Genomic DNA, 22,238 nt, shown 5'->3' with positions numbered 1-22,238 from the left:
TTGTAAAATGTGTGTTTAAAGCCAAAGTTGTCTTCACATTAGCTGAGTTTTAAGTGTTTCTGAGTATTTTCACTTTTTGCATGGAAGATTTTGGACTCGCAGCAAGTTTGCTCTGCTAATGTACAGCCCACATGTTTTATGGACTTGGAGAGGGCTTATGCCTGTGTCTGCTGGATGTCGTGTGGGGATACTTCAGAAGTACTGCAACCATTATTGCATTGATTTGGTCTCTGTTTAGAACTGCAGCCAGGGTACGGTCCATACCTAAGGGAGTCTCATTTTTAGTGGATGTTGGACTCTGCCAAGGTTATGCCTTGTCAGCTATTCTGTTTATGATTTTCATGGACAGAATTTTCTTTCAACAAAAATCTACCCTGACGCCCACATCTCCATTTGTCTCTAAGAGTTTCATTATTGGCCTCACATAAGGTTATATTAGTTGATTTATGGAAACAAGGGGACATCCAAAGGGGACATCCAGCCCTGACATACGATCATCCGAGCTGATGACTCGGCAGCGACTCACTTTGTCTGTCATATAAGCTGCTAAGCAGGTAGTGCAGAGGGTTCATCAGAGCTTATTTTCTGAGAGCGGCTGCTTGCTGCGGCTGGGAAAGGGGGCTGATGAGAGAGGTAAAATGAGGAGGGAAAAAAGAGGCTTCACAGCGCTGCAGAGGTTACTGATGATTCTGTATGTAAATGCATCCATGTCGTTCTCTCTATTTTTGAACCAAAGCCCCTAGTGTTTCAGACAAGCATGCACACCGTTGCGTGCACATTTCACACATGAACCTGCATGCACCTTAATGTTTGTTGCAGCGTGGTTTCATCTGGACAGACATCACATTTAAATATATATCTGTCAATTTGCAGGGATTCTTTTACATAAAGTTTCATATGTAGTGTATAATCCTGGTCCCTCCTCGTTCTACTAATTTATTCAACCACAGAGAAAAACACAACCCACTGCAGATTTATGAGTTCTACATGACCTGAAAACACATTGGTTTTGCAAGGCCTTCTCCTCTCACCTTGTGGAGTCACAGATAACTCTGCTCAGGGACTGCAAAACAAAAAAGGTGCAGCACAAAACTATTTAGCTGCATTTTTTCCACATAAGTTTGAAACAATTTACCTTTTCAGAAGAATCTCACCTATAAGTATTTTCATTTCTTCTTTTTCTTCATTCTTTTTCTTTTTCATTCGCAGATAAAGTCACATACACACACCCACGTGTTGCTATATCTGGATCTTCCCTTCCACCTCTTCGTAGCATTCACACTCACACAGCACATCACCAAGACAACTCCAGCGTGCAGTTCATGCGCTCAACAAAGTTTCCTTCACTTCTTCCCCTCTTCTTCTTTCTTTCACCTTTTACTGACAGCCAGGCTAATTTCTTGTCATGAATCCATTTACTATTCATAGCATATCATCTAATCATTTCAACTCACCACGACGCAATCCATTTTTGTTGGTGGTGTATTCAATATGAACAAAGCGTCATATAGAGAAGTAATGTCTATCAAACCCTCGGTGCTAGAGAATTAGTTTTGTGGAGCAGTAAATTCACCAGTTACATCATTCTAATGGCAGAAAAACTTAATTAACTAGGTGAGCCTTGGGGGCTCTTACAACATGCCTCCCCAAGCAACAGCAGAGAGCAAGAATGACCCCCAGCTACTACAGACCTGCTTACTGATACAGAAAATATGATTGCTTTTCATATTCCAGTGAATTTTCAACATTTTACATTTTACCTCAGGACACACAGTCGCTCAGAACACATTAGAATAGGTGCATTGCAGGAGAAGGGGCGGCACATGGGGGCGTTATTAGCTAAATGAATTTTAATAAATAACACTGAAACATAATGAAACATAAGACAATATGAAAGATGAAATTAAATGCTTGTTGAAGTATGGAAGACAGATAATGGGATACAGTAGTGAAACAGATGAGTTTAAGGAGGTGCATAATACCGCATGTTCAATTTATATGTAAATCAATCCACCTAATAGAATGACCTCGACCATGTGCCAGAGGATAGGAAAACAATCCCACCCAAAAGCATTTTTTTGAATTTTGAAATCTCATGAGCTTTTATGGTAACAGGGTGTCAGCCTAGTGCTACAATAACCCATTAGAGAACGGGCTAATGAGGTGATTTATTTGTAACGCTGAGAGCACAGTCGCGTACACATTACAACAGTCTACACATTATAGATTTAGGACCCTTTCACCTATACTGTACTGTATGTGCGCGTGAGTATCAGGTGGATGGATGGGTGACAAACATGCCATCACTATCTTCCACCGCTCCGTCTCACCTTTTTCGTCCTGAAGCGGAGACACTACATGTCTGTCACACTGACCCTCCTTGTTAGAGAGACAGCAAGAGGATAATCAGGGGAGAACAAATGATGTGCTGCAAATCCCCTGCTGTGTAACCTTTGACCACGTTCGCTACTGTAGACATGGTCGCCTCGTCTTTCTGAGCTCCCTGACTTGCTATGACTGCTGTATAGATAGCGTGCAATCAGGAAGTCTTATGCATATTTCAACAACTTGTTTAAATTAAGAGTTTTTCCCTCTTCAGAAATCCGTATGTGGGCGTGTTCTGTGAAGCAAAAGACGCTATAGTCCCACTGTCTATCAGTCACTAATGGTGTGGAGCAGTGGGAGGCCAGGACACCTGCGTCTGCTGCCTGATAATGAATATGATGAAGATGGATAATACTTTACCCTGTCTGAAACCGTGCTCTCAGCTAGGGAGTGATTACTGCGGTAATTGGGATCCATGGTGGCTGCCGCTGGAGATACTGATGATGAGGCCGTCTCGACTAAAATGTAGATAACATTGACACTGCTCATATTGGACCCAGGAGTTACAACTTCACAAATCACCTCTGACAAGCTCCGAATCAAATCTGTGCATGGCCTCGCTGCCTATTTTCGCTGGGGTTTCACTGTAAAAATTTGTGTTGTGTAATCATTTTTATAATTTAGTGAGTAGATAAAGAGATGAGCTTTCAGATGCTGGCTGGTAACATTTGATTGGTTCTTCTATCTCAGAGCCTGTGATGTGAAGCAACAGGGACCTAAAGGACTGTGACATCCCCTGTTTATCAGCCTCCGTCTTTCCCGAAAAAAACCAGACCTGCAGTGTCCCGACTCCCGCGCTACACATCTGTCTGAACAACAGTTTGGACTCAGACAACATTGTTATGCCAGTCACATAAAAGACACAGGGACAAAAACACTTAACTTGGAAAAAAAGGGAACAGAGCAGGACAGCACTGATGATATTAGTCACTTTGCGAGGCCATTTGTATCAGTTGTGTCACTTTGACCACCGCTGTCTTGTGCCACAGGGTTTGACATATTGATTATTCTGCTATGGGAGCCATCTCCATACTTCATGCTGTTATTTTGAAAATGTTTCGAAAAGGAGATTTATGAAGACCCTAGAGTGATCATTACCAGGAGGCCTTGTCAGGGCACCACTTCTTCTTCTGTGGTGAGGTTTTCTGGGGTTCCTGAGGGACAGTGGGTGTCCTCTAGGTAGTGTCCTAGTGCATAGAGGGTGTCAGGGCTATGGAGCGAGGGGGTGCTGTTAATGACCATCTGCTCAGAGAGCAACCTTTTTAATGAAGACGGATGTTGGGAGGTTCTTACCAGGGGGGGGTTTCAGGCAGGGGTCTAATGACACGCCCTCTAAAGTCTGGACCTTCGCAGGTTGTTTTTTTTTACGTGGTCAGACAATCCGCACCTCCACACTGACACCAGGAAATTCCAAACAGGCCTCCTGAAGTTACACCACTCCTATCAAAGTCCTCACACACACACGAGCGTACGCTGTAAGTATAACATTTCCATCCCCTAGTGCGTAAAGATTTTATATGCTCCACTCTGTAAACATAATACTAAGCTGGGTCATTATTATTGCCTTATGTTTTTGTCACTGAGCTACATCATGTCATGGTTGAGCAACCCAGATTTAATTGGATTTCAGTTTCATGAATTAAATTTCCTTTCAGTTCCCGTTCCACATCTTTTGTTGTCCAAGCTTCTTTTCACTCTTTGTCTTTATATTGAAGTCTTGGGAAATGTTTGTGTTGATTTGGCAAGACTCAGAGTAAGTCCTGTGATTGCGATCCAGCGCTCAAGCCTCATCATCATCCTCCTAGATGTGATTCCAGAGCCGCAGTGTTAATAATATCCAAAAAGGAAAGAGGGAGCTTACAGCACCCACGCCCTTAGGCTTCACCCCGAATGTGCGCTCAAATTAAAAACCAGCCTGTGGCCTAACGGCAGCTCTAAACACGGGGGGGCTGTTGTGTCAGCAAACTTTTATTAGAGTCATCCTGTTGGAAAACACAGTGGGGAAGAGAAAAAGATGGAGCCTGCTGGAGAAGACATGGGCGCCTGTGTCCCCTACTGTCCTTCCTTTTTTCTTTTTTTTTTTCTTCCAGCAGACATCACTTCTCCGTAAAGGTTATTAGAGAAGTCAACTAAGATTGATGGATGGAGATGGAAGACGCTCAGAAGCCCATTTCTCTCACACTCATCTTCATCTGGGTTTTGGTAGTGACAGTTGAGGAGCGGAGGAGGAGATGGATGGATGGGTCCTTTCTCTCTACTGTACTTCACGTGCAGTGGCTAATGCTGCATCTCTATGAGCACACTATTTATAGCCCCTTTTAGTTCAGACATCTTTACAAAACATTAATTTAACACTGTTGGCTACAAAACAACATGAGTGATTTTAATGTTTATGGGAAACTATTAATGCAAGCCAGGATATGGGCGTATGCAACACTGTATTTATCTATTAATCTGCTGAGAGTGAGTATGCAAGGTGCCGTGGGCTAATAGGAGCCGTTATAATGAGGGATGATACCAATAAATTGATATCTCCTACACGGAGTACAGTTGTCTGTGCAGCTGCAGTTAAAAGGACTGACTCAGCCTTGACTAACCTTGTATTTGACTTGAACTGTCATTAGCGGATCAAAAGTAGATTAATTAATCACAGGTCCACTGGGGTGTGCATTACTTTAAGTGACTATTGTAATATAACTTACAGAGAAATCACCCATGATTTCTCTTCTTGACACCAGAATGAATGCTTTTCTACTTCCAGGAGTGCTGATGCTGTCATCAAGAGAGGGCCAAATGGATTCTGTAAGTGCTGCAGAGTCTATTACAGCATTAATTCTGCTACAAATGGAGGTCTTCACAAAATGGTCAACACTTATATCTCTATCTGGTCTTCTTTCCCACTTGGATGCCATCGATTATACTTATTGTAAAATCCATTGTTTGAAACATACTGTGCCATTGTTTGGAGGAGGCAGAGGAAAACAAGGGAGGTGACGTTATTTGACCAAGAGGTCCGCAGAGTGTAAATGTTATCCACTACGAGCATATACAGGAAAGCACTGCTGCAAGTGTCAGGGCTTGTCGTTGAGAAGAAGAAGAGCAAGTGGTGTTGTTGTTCTGCCTCCAGCTCAGATGCTTTACCATCCTGTTAGACTCTGACATTTGGAAACACGCTGTGACTCACTTAGTCAAAGGAAGGAGATGCCAAATGGCCACAGCGGGGCCATGGGATCACTGCTTGAAGCAAGCAAGATCTTTCTTTTGTTTCTTTTTTTTATTTATTTATTTTCAATTTGACAAGCATCACTCTTTGTCCTTTCCTACATGTTTAGAGGCCAATTTTTCCTATTCTTTCTCTCTACCTGAAAATTGTGCCCCTACTACTTTTAAGCAGATTGCAACCACCCAATTGGTGTACTAATAGTATCCCCTGCTGGCAAGAGAGGGAACATTTCACAATGGACAAACAGATGTCTTCTTTTGTGGGCGCATCAGCAAAGACAATAATGAGGTGTTATTATAGACATCAGATTAGGAATATGAGAGTGAAAGGTAATGTTTTGATGACTGAAAACACTCTGTCTCAATAAAGGTCTGCAAACTTGCTTTTGCATGCTGGCATTGTGGTTATTAAATGTCACCCCTCGAAAACCACAAGAGGTCGCCACTACTTAATATTCTATATTTTAATCAGTTTCCCTGATTCAAAGGTTGTAATAAAAGAAAATAATACATCAAATAAAATGACAGGTATATCTTTATTTAAAAAACAAAGTATAGGGGAGGCAGAGCACCTTAACTGATGCATATTTTTAGATAGTAAGAGTCCAATTAGTCCACCATTCAAGACACAGTGCACATACAGTCTGTGTACACATGAGTTTTCACTGCGTCATTATCACAGACTGTGGAGCACAACCCCTCCTCCATGTATGCTCCCAAGGAACAGCTCCCTTCCCTCCTCTTATAAACATGCTGGTTTCCATGTCAACCTGGAGCAGGATCCACAGAGCAAACACTCCAGCAGCCAGGAGAAAAGTGCCCTACAATGGGGTCTGAGCTAAGGTAGAGAGGAGGAGGAGGAGGAGAAGGAGGAGGAGGAGGAGGAGGAGGAGGAGGAGGAGGAAAGTGCTAGCAGGAGGCAGAGCAGGTATAGCAGATTTATGCAACACAAAGTCATCTGTAAGGGCCAGGTTATGAATTGATAGGAAAGCCCAGTGGCGTAAAGAAAAGAACGAATATTCACAAAACTTTATCAAACTGTCTTGTCGTGTTCTGCTTGGAGCAGTATGATAAGAGCTGCAATAACTGCACTGAAAACTTATTTGTCTTTTTAAGAACAGATTTTAAATATTTTTTACAATCTCAGTTATACCAAGAGGAAAAACATTTAATCAATACGATGAATCAAAGAACACTGACATGTGTGCATGTGGACCACTGGGGTCCCTCTCATTCACTCTCATCTACTTAAAGTATATGCTTAAATTAAATAATACAAATTGTGGGGATTGTTGTTTTATATTCAAAACTCATCCACCAAGCAGCACTGAGCTGCTGTTTTCAATTGTTAATTATTATCATTATATTATTGTCATTAGATCAATTATTTAAGGATGAATCATTTTCATTATTCTGCTTGTGATAACCCTTTAAAACTAAGATTAAAAGAAAAATTGTTATTTCAGCCTATAAAGGGTTTAAAAATAAAAATGTAATTTGAATATTAAATCCCGTGGAAATCTGAATTAACAACTCATTTAATAATAATACGAGCTATTAATGTGTAATTCGGCTTGAAATTTTAGTTTTTCATGGTGCTATATGGAGCACGCGCTCACCTGAAGACTGCCTCTAATACGCGCGCGCAAACCCATAATGGGTAAAGTTAAAAGTAGGAGTAACTATGAAACAAAAAAAACTTTAAATTATTCACAGTGAAAGTCCACTCCGTTTGAAATGACGTCGTCCACGTAAAGAGCCGTGTCAAGGGCAAATGGGTAATCACATCAGAGGAAGGGAAGAAAGAAAAAAAAGGAGAAGAAGTTCCTGGAAACAGAGTAGTGAGGGGGACGCCGCGGTTCAAACTGAGAGATTCCTCTGAGCCTTGACTTCTCTGCTCAGTGAACACCCATCACAAACCCTGAGAGAAAGGCGACAGTAGATCTGCTGGTGTTATCCAAATCACATTCACAGCTCGGCGGACTGAAGCAAGTCATTCTGCCTGACATGTCACTTTGGGAGAAGAGTTTGCGACAACAACAATAGGTAAGTGAACGCGCCATCGACAACAGCAGTGACAAGAATAACTTCACTGCAAAGGTCATTTTTTACTCACTTATGGTTGTGTTCTTGTTGTAACTTCAGCATATGAGACTATAAAAACTGCTGGTTTCACAACACTGAAATTCTACTTTAAAGACAAAAGTTTATAATTATGTATTAAAAAGGTTGCACATAAGTTTATTTGTATAATGTTGCTGTAAAGAAACGATACTGACCTAATTATCTTAATGATATTTTAATAAAAAATGTATTTTGTTAAATATTTTAGTTTTCTATTTTCATTCTTCATGTTGGCTGTAAACCTGAAATACCATAACCTAATTTAAATTCAATGCACAGTTCAGTTGTTTGTGGTTGAGTGGTTTGAGGTTCAAAGTTTGAGGACTGTGTATTAATGGTTTAATAGTTTAAAGCACTTTTGTTGTTTTGACTCAGCTGTTCTTTATTTATGGACTGTATGTTTATTTTCTTGTGTTTGAATCTCTAAGGTATGAGCTGAGAACCACTTCCTGATTAATCCGATTTTTTTTTTTTTGACTCGCAGCCACTTGAATCGACTTGAATCACAGAACTCTGAGGGAATCTGTTTCAGCCATGAGTGGAAAAGGTTGTCAGCTCCTGGTGTCCCCCTGTAATGCGTCCCCATCACTGAGCATGATCAGGGGACACCAGTCCAAATCCATCAGGATTCCCATGTCCCCTCCGCAACGGCCCAATGTCAGTCCCTCCTCAGGAATGGAGAAAGTGAAAAAAGGACCCATTCACTCCCTCGGCCCTGGAAAACAGAGCGGAAGCAGTGTTGTTCTGCCAACCCTGAGCCTCCGCAGGCAGGTGTTGACCACTGGGAAACATGTCAACATGGCGACGGCACCCCAACAACAGCAAGCACCAGCTCATCATCCTACAACCACAACAGTGACGACCACTAATCAGATAGGACTCAACTCTGACTCTAACAACAGCTTCAAAGGTAAAAAAAAAAAGTCATCAAAGTCTAAAAATACCTAATCAATCAAGAGTGTGAGAGAAAGTGCTCCTTCACCCTCTAGTATTTTAACACTACAGTGTTCAGGATGTAACAGTCACACTGTCTACATTATATCAGCAAAATCAGGACACATCTCATAAAATGCCTGACAGAGTGATTTTGACGGGTTTCTCCGCTCCAGCAAAACTTAAAATGACTTCATACCTCACTCATTCCCAATGTGCTCTTCACAACTCACTGTCTTCTTGCTAGAGCCCTTGTTCTCTTATTTATTGATAATTAACCAAGCATAAAGCCGGTCCTTAAATTTTCTACTGGGGAAAAGTGGAAGGAGGTGGAAAGCTCATTAGTGATTAACAGAGCAGAAAGTGTCCATGGCATGCTCAGGTTGGTAGGGGGAATTCCACAAGCGACTGTGTAAACCTTCATTAAAGCAGACAAATCTGCTGCATTTATTTTAATTTAGGTTCATGCATCATGCAGATAAGTGTGTAATATTGTCTTAACATTGTGTTTCTTTAGTGCAGTACTCTAATATAGTACCTTTAATGTTCTGTTTGTTGAATTTTGGGCTCGTGTCCAACAGGTTGCTCTGCATCTGGGCCCACCATGGAGGTATTTGGCCAGCCAGCTGCTCCTAACCTGACAGTGACCAGTAGTCACAAAACTGTTGCCACAGGCCAGCCATACACCGCAGGGCCTGCAGCGCCTCATCCTCCATCGCATCCACACAGTGTAACGATCCCCCACACTGATGCCAGGTGGGTAATATCAGCATGTCGTGTTGAGCTCACTAAACCTTTAGGAGTGTTGCTAAAGTGGTTAACAACAATGTGTTTCAGATCCTTACTGTCCAGAGAATCCCTGGCATCCACCACCCTCAGTCTGTTTGAAACACAATCAATGTTTAGTGGAAGACACGACTGGCCATATGGCTATCGTGTGCTTCCTCCGCTGGGACTACCTCAGTGCTCCACCCAGGCGAGCGAGGGAGGCGAGCAGCTCAGCATTTCGTCAGGCACAGCCATGTCTGGCACGACCGTATCCGGTGGCACGAGCAACTCCGCCTCTCTGCCTTCGTACCTCTTTGCAGGAGATCCTGGGAGCCCCAGACCATCTCGCGCGAAGAAGAGAGCTCTCTCCATGTCGCCTCTGTCGGATGTCATGGGTACCGATTTCAACTTCATCATACGCACCTCGCCTACCTCACTCGTGGCTTACATCAACGGTTCCCGCAGCTCTCCGGCCTCTCACGCCGCTCTCTCACCTGTCCAGTCTGAGGGTTACGGTCACTTCCTGGGTGTGAGAGGCCGCTGTATCCCTCAGGTCCATCCCTACGGCTGGCCAGGTTTTTCCAAGGCTATGGCCCCGCAGACAGAGTGTGGCCGTATGCAGATGCTTGAAGAGGGAGGGGGCCTGGAGAGCCAGATGGCTAACATGGTGGTGGAGCAGCAGTGCCTCCCAGAGGAAGGAGGGGCGCTGGAGAAGAATTCAGAGAGCTGCAGCCAAACCACCAACAACCTGCTGCCACATGTACAGTTAGAGCCAGCTCTGTTGACTGCAGTCCATGAAGCCGCTGCTCCACAGGGGCCTCCACCACCCTACCACTCCCACCAGCACATTCACCTCTCCAGGCGTCACTGCAAAATGAAGCCCCTGTATCAGGACCCTCTCACACAGGCTCCCATGGCTCCTCCGAGGCATGGGATGAACTTTTTACCCCAGGTCCCAATGCTGGAGGAGGAGGAAGGAGAGCTGGAGGACTACGGTGCCCACTGCTGCAGGTGGTTGGACTGCAGTGCCGTCTATGACCAAAAGGAGGAGCTGGTAAGGCACATAGAAAAGCTACATGTGGACCAGCGGAAGGCTGAGGATTTCACATGCTACTGGGTGGGCTGCCCACGCAACTTCAAGCCCTTCAATGCCCGATACAAGCTTCTAATCCATATGAGGGTCCATTCAGGAGAGAAACCCAACAAGTGCACGGTACCACATGCAAATCACAGCTATGTCTTTATCCATGCCATGCAACTGAAGTTAATACTCTACACTGTTTCTCACTACATTGTAGGAAAAAAAAAATCCATATGCTGTCTCACCTTTTAACAATACACAGATGGCACAGCTTAGTCAGATGAATATTTTTTATTCCATTGTCAGAGAGCTGAGTAATTGCAGGCAAAGCAAGAGGATGAAGAGTGTCAGGGGCTTATTGAGTTCAGTTCTCAGTGTACTATTCAAAGCCACAGTATCTAGTTGAAAGCTGCCGAAAAGAAAACCTTTTTTAAGAGAAATATGGCCCCTCTCTTCTCTTAACTTTAGCCATGGGGTAATTAGTGGAGCTCTGTGATAATTGACATGGGAGTTAACTCAATTATGTAGTTATTAAATCAGCACAAAGGAGGCCTAGCACTTTAGATCTGGCATGGCACCATGCCTCTGTAGTAGCTGCTGGGCCTGTTAGGATCAGTGGGTTTGCCAGGCCACCGTCTGAAGAACTTGGCTGTCGTTCTGGGAAGGTGATGCCCCATAGTCTGGCTCTCTACAGGTCTGCGTCTGTGGCCAAAGAGTTGGCATTTGTCCACAGGCCTTATTATTAATGAACTGTTGGCTTTGTTTCACCAAGATGGATGATCTGGTTGCAGTGTGTTGCAACTTAATGATGACTCTTTAGTTTGGGTTTGGTTTTTGTATAAGTTGTGAAAGATTGCTACCACGCTCACAATGACAGTGCTAACACTTTGAGGATCGGCAGGTGTAACGTTGTTCATCATCTGAGTTTAACAAAACTTTACTTCTTAACATTAGACCTCAGGCTGACGAGACATAGTCATTAAGTTTCTCTGGTATTTGGTCATAAACAAAAGTATTGGATAATAATAGTTGAAACCTCTTGGTGGTATTAAATGAAAAGCGAGGAGATCATTAGAGTGATTACCATTCATCCTCAGGGAACTATAAAGGTTGGTAGTAAAGTTCACAGCAGCCCTAGCTGTGATGATATTCCTCAAAGGCTAAAAATAACAACCAAAGTCCTCATCTGTGGTCAGTAGATTGCACACAATTCTTTACATCCTTTTTAGTCTCACTGAGAGACGACTTGAGACTTAGATGAGTAATTGAGAAACCAGTTCCCAAACATCGCCACTTTCAACAAGTCAATCATTAACGCCATGCATACCTGCAGTCGACCTTTAATACCAAAATACTCACTTATTAGTTAAAGCTCGCTCTGTTGCCATGGGGCTAGGATCATTGGATGGGTCTGTGTTCCTTGTAATTGTTCAATAATAAAGAAAGTATTTATGGTTATGATCCCTTGCTAAAATCATAAATTATACAAATTGCCTGTTGTGGCTTATAGCACAGGCTGCTTCTTGTTCCTGAGTCTGAGAACAATGTCCAGAGGGAAGAGTTCTTCTGTCTTTGCATCAGCATCTTCTTAACCTAAGCATTATTATGTACAAAGGTGGAACGGTGATGGTTAAATGGAAGAAATACTGTAAATGAAACGTACATGCAGAGCACAGTTTTCCTTGGGAAATGATTGGCCGGTGAATAAACTGATGCATGATAAATGAGGTGCGAGACAGCAACAGAACAATGAGGCAGCTCTTGTTACACAGTGAACATATAGGGCAGGCCCGGACTTGTACCTGTCATCTCACGACCTGTTAACTGATGATTGAGCGGTTTGCTAACATATCCTCAACTCGCCAGTCTATTTGCGCCTGTCACTGTGATTTAAACATATGGGTGTTTTAAAAGTATCAATCTGAACTTAAACCCTAAACCAAACAGATTTCCCCAGTCAGCGTATTCATTAAACTTTATGAAGTTTTAATATTTGCATCCACTATTTTGGTAATTGCATAAATAAATGGCTTGTTCTTTGTTTATTAGCTTGTACGTTGTGGCTGCCATGTTTCCTGTACATGCTATTCCAACACTGACAATTAACGTACGTTGTACCAACTGAGTAAATCGTGTTTTTAAATTTGATTGTTTTTACCGAAGGGAAAAAAAAGTCGAGTCTCTTTCAGTATGCTTGAGCTATTTTGTGATCAATCGGTGCATTTGCATAGAGGGAAAATGAAAACCTTAGTTCCCTCCTAATCCGCTAAATTTCCCTTTATGAGCAGCTTGTAATTCAACCCTTGCCAATGTCACAGAAGGCAGGCCTGATGAGATTTCAGGTTTGACAACATTTTAAGCGCCATCCTCACAATAGTTTGGAGTGAACTAACTTGGATTTGGCACAAGGACATGATGCCTCAATACTTGGAATTTATTTTCACATTACAGACCCTGTCATTATTTCCCTTTTGAAAACAAGTCATTCTGTTCCATAACAATTATTTTGACTGTTGATAATCATATTGAATCCTGGCCTGGAGATAAATGAGTGTCTTGTTTTCTGGTTAAGACTGAAGCATCTCATCCTTCAGTAGTTCTCGGATGTTTGCAGAACTAATACTTCTCATCCACCTTGGGGAATTTACAGATCAACAGAAACAGGGACAGAAAGCTAAAAATACACTGTATAAGGAAATAGGTTAAACAAAAAGAGCAAAAAAAAGGGTGGGGGGGGGAAATATCACTGGTGAAACAGAAAAGAGGGGAGTCCAGACTGAATTGACCTCAGAGTAAGACTGGGCACTGGACAGACGCTGCTGGCACAGATTGCAGCTGTCATTGTTCAGCCAGGGCATGAGTACCTGCCAGGACCTGTCAGAAGCTGGCTGTAACACTGATCTACACTGAGGAGCCATGCTGCTTTCTTTTCTGCCCAGACGTCCCTTGCGACACACTAAAAAGCCCTGCCTGCTTTATGAGAGCTACATGAGACGAGGAGAGGGAGAGTTACACAGTTACCTACCCCTGGCTAGTCCCGCAGTCTTGGCAGTATTTTAGCTTTATGCTGGTTCTTGCTTGTCCGTCCACTTTGGTTCTGTGAGACTATTTATCTCTGTCTGCGCTGTTTTTCTTGTGGTACTCTATAGCTGAGGGGTTTGTTGTTAATTCTTCTGTTTAAACTATATTTAGGATTGGGCCACTTCTCCAATGCGTCACCGTATGAAAGAGCATTTAGAGCAATAAAACAGAATCAGAAAGAGCGCCCAATAGAAGATTTACTCTCATGCGTGGGAAAAGGTTAAAAGGTTAAGAGAAGCATTTCTCATTTTGTGCTTCTCTGCACTTTCGTTCAGCTTCCAGTTTAGTCCATTTGCTTTGATAAAATGTCAAGAATTCTTCATCTTCAGTGCTGGTCAACCTAGACCTTATGCATGTATAAAATTTCCAGAACGCAACCACAATCTATTTAACATTCAAAAATGGTTGCTAAAACGCTGACTTGTAACAACGGCTGTGCTGCAAACAGAGTTTAATAGAGTGAAGTGAAAAATCTTCATTTTCAAGTTTCAATTCAGAGAAAGGGTGAGCTTCTATTTTTTACGAATAGACAGGAAATAAATAACTGTGTCGTGATGACAGAGAATGGCAAGCATTTCCAACGTGGAATGCAGAGGAAGGTTATTTGTCAATTATTAATGGAATGAAAAGAAAAGAAACATTTTAATTTGGCTCTGGGAGTCATGACCTAGAGGTATCAGTATGTGAGGAATTCAGTCTTGGAGGGAAAAAATTACAAAATTGGACATGGTCTGTGTGTTTTCATCATAAGGTTTGGTAAGGACATTCCTAACCCCCTGTGAACAGGAAGAGAGAGAGTAAAGTCAAGAAAAGGATCGAAAACACAAAATGACAATACATGGATGTGTGTATGAACACTGACCCCTGCTGGTGACAGTCATGATAATCAGAGATACGTATATTGGTAAAAATCTGACATTAAAAATGTATATTTATATTTCAAAGTGTGCCCATGTAAGTTTAGAAATTAATTATGATCAATATTTTTTAGATAAATATTTATTTTGCTCTCTGCTAATAATAGTCAAGAGATGTATCTGTGAATAGATAATATAAACGTGCCATTAAACAAAGATACACCTGCCCCTCAACGCTCTACAGCTACTCGCCTGTCACCCATGAAACTAGCTGTGTGTATTTAGGGCACACTTGAGTGTCAGTTGAGACTAAATGACAGTAATTTTTCTATTCAAAGGTTTTCTATATTTCCTCTTCCACTCCCTCCCACACACTGAGGTCAGCAGCCTTTTGTCTGCGGTGATTTCCAGCTAACAAGCTCATAGCTCCGAGTATGTGTGCAACGGCAGGTTAGAGATGCTTGCAGGGCGTATATTGAATATTGCATGGGATCGAGCCGACAGCCAAATCCATGTAGGTTTTGTTTTAAATGCATGCAGCCTACTACTCTGTGGCAATCTGATGGCAATCGATTGCTTCAACTACACTTTTACTGTGTTTATATACGGTCGCAGTTCGAGGGCTGCAAGAAGGCTTTCTCTCGACTAGAGAACCTCAAGATCCACCTGCGTAGCCACACGGGGGAGAAACCCTACTTGTGTCAGCACCCAGGATGCCACAAGGCCTTCAGCAACTCAAGTGACAGAGCTAAACACCAGCGTACACACTTGGACACAGTGAGTTGGCATCGCAGCACACACACACAAGATTTGAAATAACATAATGTTATGTGCCGGTCTTTGATTCTGTGCTCTGCTACATAAGTTTCCATATATCTGTGGTTGTGCAGAAGCCGTATGCTTGCCAGGTGCCTGGCTGTGCAAAGCGTTACACTGACCCCAGCTCCTTGAGGAAACATGTGAAATCCCACTCTACCAAAGAGCGACAGTCACGGAAGAAGGTAGGCACGGGCCCACAGCCCATGGTGTAACACAGCTGATGGTTTGCAGTTAACATTTTTCCTATTTGAGCAAACAAACACTTTCTGTCTTGATGATGTATTGCACTCAAAAACCTGACACCAAATGTACAACTTTCACCTGGATTTGAGAATTTGTGAAGCTCAGAGCACGATCTGAACACAAAGCTCAACTCAAACCTGCAGGATAATATGACACATGGGACTGATGAGCTACTATAACCCATAACTGAATACAGAGTCATCTTGGACTAGTCTAATGTGTGTGGCACTGTAAAAGATTAATAGTGTTAATAGTGATTAATAGTGCGCAGTGGAGTGCCATCTGTACTGTGCTCCATCATGGAGCTTCTCAAATCAGAGGGCACAGGCTTATCAACATCCTGCTGCCTTCAGATGGCAGCAGTAACGAACTGAACTCATACTGATTTAAAGATGAATGCAGGCTAATTTGTCCAAAAAACAATAAGCATTAATTGGCAGGGGAGTGGTTAGTGCATTTTTCATTTATATTTCAGACACTGTCCCCCCATTGCTTTGCATTTGCTCCACGTATTTCATTAACTTTTGTTGATTTAGACGTCAATCTGAGATGTCTACTCGCAGCACAAAGTCTAACACAGTTTAACAACAAGTTACTTTCTCTTGCCTCATTTAAATGTTCTTCCCACCTGTTTGTGCCTCTCCTCCCACTTGCACCGTGCACTCTGCACTTGGCAGCAAAATTCAGTACTACTCAGGTGCCCAAAGCCAATTTCAAGGTCAGGAAATTACCAAACTGCTGCTGGTGCATCATCACAAATGTAGGGCCCAATAGCTTTATGAGGTATATGCAGTCATGAATACATACAGTACATATGGATGTTGAAATATGAAATGTTTTCATTTCTTTGTCTGATGGTATCAGGTAGATATATGCGCTGTATATAAAATCTTGTTTACTTTGACTGTGATTAACCTATAGCCTACATCTGGTTGCACATGAAGTCAGATGAATACACACTCCCAGAGCAAGGTCACACCAACATATAAATAATTAGGTTCTTCGTCATTATGTTAACCCACTTGGGTTTTCAGATTTTCATATAATAGCATTGCTGGGCTGCAGATAACATTTTTGCATGTGTGTGTGAGATTCATGCTCTTTAGCTCTTACTGAGAGGTATGTCACCATAGATACAGAAGGTGGGTAGTTACTAAAAAAAGGGACATTTTACAAAGTCTCCCACATGCACAACTTTCATCAAAAACTCAAATAACAAATGTTTACTGTGACTGTGATTTCACTAATGATTCTCAAGATGGAGTGCATGTTATATTTGTTTAGCACTAGGAGTGCCACTACGGTGTATATACTGCACAAAAACCTGCTGTAAGCATGCTATAGTTCTTTGTTGTCTTGTCTCCAAGGAACAATGACAGTATAGTGAAACTAATCAATGTTTTGGTTTCTAGATTGATGAATTTCAATACATTTTATCATAGTTTTTGTTTAATTAGAAAAAATGTTTGGCCATTGGCCATGTCCATTTACATTGATTACTTGTTTTTTGTTTTTGTTTTTTTAATCTAAAAACAAAGAATTATTACCGGTACCTTAACCTGTACCTTAACCCCTACCAAAAATTTAATTAGATGTTTTATTATTTACAGTTTTTTTTAGTACTATCTAACTAATCGAAAATCATCTACGTACATCACAAAAATATGCAGTTCACCTTAAAAATGATATTCATGGTAAATCATCTTATTCATTACAAGTCATTAAAGGTGTACAGAAATGGCCGTTTGTCCTGTTTGTCGCGCCGAGTTGTCACGAGCTGCAACACGAGTTTACCCGAGTGAGGAAAACAAATTTGATTGGTCGTTATCGAGAGGGCGGGATATTCAAAGCTTGGGGCGAGACCGAGCTCCGTGTGTGTGTGCGTGTCTCAGACGTTTGAATGATGGATTACGGATCCAATATCAGTGGCTGGTGAATCGTGTACAGGCTGACGTATAATCCGTGCGCCTGCATTATCCAATGCGGGAAAAAAAATACACACTTTCATCCCGGATTTACTCAAAAATAGAATTTTGCACAAAGTTTGGCCTACAACGTCTGAAAGATGAGTTATCACATTAATTGTATGACCCAAAGTGGGCTCAAATTCAATTTTCTTTTCTGTACACCTTTAACTAAAGTAAATATAATAGTATTCATTGTTGTGTCGTTACTAATGTTAGTATCATATTGCAACGATTGAAAGAAGAGTCTGCCAACATCTTATAACTGTTGATGTCGTCTGTCAGTGTTTATGTTTATGTTCCATGTGTCATTTCTCCAGATGAAATCTACCACTGATGTGACCCAGGACACACTGACAGACTGTTTAACCATTCACCCTCTACAACCGAGCCTCTCTCCTCTGGCAGGGATAGACAACAACTTGAACCCATCCCCTGGCGCATCCTATGACTCATACACTGGTATGTCTGTGGTCTGGCTCTTTGCATTAATATGTTTCATATAAATAAGTTTTAAAAAAAAACTAGACAAATAAACAGACAGTATTCCCCTGAAACCATGTGCACACAATAGGTTTATCCATTAGATCTAGGCTGTGGTGGACAGCCCTCAAGTGTCTGTCATCCCTGTTCCTCAGCTGCTCCACAGGGACAAGACTCCTCCAGCAATCCTCACCTGGCTCTGTTGTGCTCCTTACAAGACAATTACAGGTACTGAGGATTTTGTGTTATTGTGATAAGACTGAGGGGTTTGTAATATATACAGACAGGTGACAAATTGAAGGAAACTTATATAAATTAGTGGAGGAACATAACCAATGAAGATGCTTTCACACAGATTTACTGCATGTTAAAAGGCGACTATTAACACCTAAATCACACTCTGTTTAAGATATAAAAATGGTGAGCAAGGCTCAGTTGATTATAAGATATAAGTGCCTTCTAAAGACAGTTCATTGTCACAGCATGGGTGACAGGAGCTTAAGTCGCTAAGACTGCTTATCTGGCTGGTGTTTCACAAGGATAAAAGTGAGTGCATTTAGATCTTTGGGAAAGACATCGATGAAATTGTTGTCATCAGCACACACGTCATGATGTAGATTAGTGTGATGATGTGGAAAGAAAATGAACGACCAACGCACCTTTGAGCGTTTAGTGAGGCAGAGGAGAGAATTGGTCTACAGAGATGTGGAGAAAAGTGTCATGGTCAGATGAGTAATTCTTTAGCATACTGTGGGTGACTGTATGTAAGAGAATGGGCTTGCAGCACTGAGCCCTTTGGTAAGGGGATCTGGAGGCTCTGCTATGCTGTGGGGAGCATTTTGCCAACATGGTTTGGGTCCATTTGTCTCCAAAGAGGGGAAAGATCACTGCAGATCAATACAGTGTTGTGACAACCTTTATCCTATAATGAAAAATGTCTATCTTGATGGGAGTGGTGCTGATAATTATCTTATCCACGAGGCAAAAGGAGGTCACTGAATGGTTTGATGAGTGAGAAAATTATGGGAATCCGAATGCAGAATTTTATTTATAATCCACAATATAAATCATTTAACCTACTGTATGTTTCTATTCTGCAAATTACACATACATTACAGTTTAAAAACCATTAAAAACGTGTTGATGGTGAATGCTGTGCTTAGATTTGTAGGCATATAGCCATTCTTTAGCCAAAAGCATAATTGAATTCAAGCCGGGGCAACATAAGAGTTAAGAGTCAGAGCAGTTAGCTTTACTCAGCAAACTAACTTTGATTTTCTTTTCTTTTCTTTTCATATTCCTGCTCTCAGTTGAGACTTCAACCGTGACCGATTTAAATTCCTCACAAGTCTTTTTTTCTCCCTTTAAGATGCACTGAAACAATCAACTTAAACATTGGTTGTCATGGTTTCAAAGCTCCTAATTAGAATAATCAGTTTTTTATAGGCTATCCTGTTTTATTTTTTAAAAGGGTAAAAGGTTGGATTTTAGTTTTTTATGGTGTGTGTGTGTGTGTGTACTATGTTGTTAGAGGTTGGGGATGGCCAGCATCACTTTTCCCTGGTCAGCCCATAGGAAAACATCCCTTCATCTATACACTTCAAAGCATGTGATAGAGGATTTCTGTCATTCTGAGCAACCAGATGCTCATGGCTCCTCACTGGTTGTGATTGTTCTCATATCAGCGGTAGGCCAAAGCATTCACTGCAGGATTCTGGGTAGACAATTGGGCTGTGAAAGCAGACCTCGCCTTGCCTCATTGGTCTTGACCGCCGGTATAAATGGATGCTATAGCCACCGACAAGAGCGGCTAAGGAATTCAATAAGTGAATCATAAAATCTAAAAAATACCATTTAAGGTCCAGTGGGAGAAGAGAGACGGAGTAATTACTTTTTTTTAGATGTTAAATCAATTGTAAAATCCTTGTTGCCATTTTCTGTACACTTTTCTGGGATTCCTTTGGGTTCCCATTCAGTCCGTCAGTATACTGACAGCAAACTTTGGCTCCTTTAATATTCCTGTTATTGGCAAGTAGACACGCTAATGTGTTACTTCGCCAAACCTAACAGCGGGGGTGTCAGCTGCCATGGCCACTGAACAATATTTACATTTACTAGTTTAATCCTCTGTGTCTCACAGTGAGTTACATGACTCTGAAAGAAGTGTCCTGGATTCATTTGTCATTGAATGGTTTAAAATATCGTAGGACAACAGAGAAGAAAAAGTTAAGTAATTTGTTCACGGTGCTTTGCTTTATTGATTAATTTCACTAAAAACGGGGGTGGGGGGCAGGCTGTATCAAACTGTATGTTGTAAGAGAAAAAAACGCAAACAAAATGCTATTGATACTCAGGGGCTGACAAGACCATAATGTGTGCAATCTAAGTCTAATGTATCATAAAGAGAGTCTCTCTTGCCACTTAAATTGATTTTCGCACACAGAGAATCAATCTTGTGGTTGTGAGTGATGATTTAGGCCTATTTGCACCTTAACTGGTCATCATGTGTGTGAATCTGTGGCAAATACTGGATACTGAATAAACAGCATCACTGCATACGTTTAACTGTAAGTGTAACTTTTTGTTAATGGATGATAGAGTTTGTGATCCCAGATGTTTTGATGTTATAAATCTCTGTAGCCTAGAGGAAATGGTTGAATTCATTTTGAAATATTGTGTCTTCCTTTTACCCATTGTATCTTATTCAGATATTCGCTTGGAAAATGTGTTCCTTTTCAGTAATAGCCCTGCACAAACGCTGCATTTTTAAGCTTGCCGCAAAAAAATATTACCAATTTAATAAAGTGATCATTTTTAATATTGAAGAAATATTTTGAGATCTTTTAATATTAAGTATAGGAAGATCTTATAGGTTAATGTAATCAAGCCTCAGGAATACCATAAAACTGAACCATGACACACCTAAAAGATGTTCTTTTTGTCATTTAAGGATGTTTGTGAATGCTCCATAGAAAAGAAACAAGTAATGTTTTTGAATAATAATTGTTGTTTGTCTTATTTCCACAAGCAGAGTATTTAATTCAGTCTGAAATATTTCAGGTTTGTTGATCCTTCCCCTCACCAGCTCTTCCCCGGGGACCAGTGTGGGCCTTGCTCTTCCACCTGCCTCCTGCATCCTCCCAATGGGACATCCCTGCAGAAGAACCGAGATCTGAAGCAGCCCAGCCAGCCGCCTGATCTCACAGATCACAATCAAGGTATTCAGCTGTTTATTATCAGCGTATTTTCAAGCTTTGTCAAAATACTGGCTCTGTCGATGTAAATACAATTGTGCCGGGGGGGAGGAGGTTCATCTGAAAATGGTTTATAGTGCAAGTTTCACATCTGAGCTTATTAGCAAACGTGTGGGCGGTCTGACAATCTGTTTGAACAGATTTTCTCACATGCACATTAATCGTGCAGTATATCTTTATGATGTGTAGCAGGTGGCTGCAGATTTTCTAGTTAGACAGAATCAGGCAGCTCCTTTCTGTGCCTTTAAATAGACATCACCCCTTCACCTCCCCCCAGACTTGACAGCCACAGTGATGTTGACAAGGTGTTCAGAAATACACAGTTCAGTTTTAACTGTTGAGATAAAGACAGGGTTTTAAAAAAACAACTGAAATGCACAATTTGTCTAATTTATAACGTGTGATTCTGTTTTTATACTATAATGTATCATTTAAGCCATATGTTGGAGACTTTAATTGAATAGCTCTTTAGAAATAAATATAGAATTTTGTTTTTTCAATTTCATCCCTAGATCCCTCCAGGTCGATGAAGATACTATATTCACAATATGGAGGGCTCACAGCGCAGACCAGTTCAAGTCACCTGATGCAAGTTGATGCCTTTGGTGACAGGCTCGCTCCAGCAGTTAATAATCCCAATGGGGTGGCCACCTCACAAACAGCTCTTTCCAGCATTACAGGTAATGAAAATACAGCCTAAACAAAATAGCCCAAGGATGAGCACTTTATTGCCACTGGATTTAACAACCCTCACTGTGCATACATACATCTGTGTATTTCTGTGTGTATTTTTGTGTGTGTGTGTGCAGGTGCATCTGCAGGATGTAATGTCCTCAGCCAGGCACACAGTGTGGCTCCTAATCAAGATTTACATGGAGATTTCTTCACTGTGGTGGACCGCTGCACAAGCACAAGCACAAGCCAGGTCTCCTGTATCTATACAGAGGGATAACATCACACAGTTGTGGGCTTTTTGATAATTTGCACTATTTCGTGTCAATGTTCCATTGAAGTCAAACGGTGA

General features: G+C 41.5%; 1 protein-coding gene across 1 annotated transcript; it reads left to right on the top strand.

Annotated features, from left to right (window-relative positions):
- Positions 1 to 8,265: 8,265 nt before the first annotated feature.
- Positions 8,266 to 22,238, top strand: glis3 (GLIS family zinc finger 3; the record flags this gene model as incomplete). Its single annotated transcript, XM_083983479.1, has 10 exons — positions 8,266 to 8,641; positions 9,246 to 9,420; positions 9,502 to 10,645; positions 15,067 to 15,228; positions 15,342 to 15,452; positions 17,798 to 17,939; positions 18,116 to 18,188; positions 21,021 to 21,178; positions 21,727 to 21,894; positions 22,024 to 22,238. 10 exons carry the CDS (start codon positions 8,266 to 8,268, stop codon positions 22,164 to 22,166), a joined length of 2,652 nt encoding a protein of 883 aa, XP_083839605.1. The 3' UTR covers positions 22,167 to 22,238.

The sequence above is a fragment of the Trachurus trachurus genome, assembly GCF_905171665.1.
Source record: "Trachurus trachurus genome assembly, chromosome: 12".
Taxonomy (NCBI): Eukaryota; Metazoa; Chordata; class Actinopteri; order Carangiformes; family Carangidae; genus Trachurus; species Trachurus trachurus.
The sequence above is the reverse complement of the archived record's forward strand: the minus strand, read 5'-3'. Positions and strand labels throughout refer to the sequence as shown.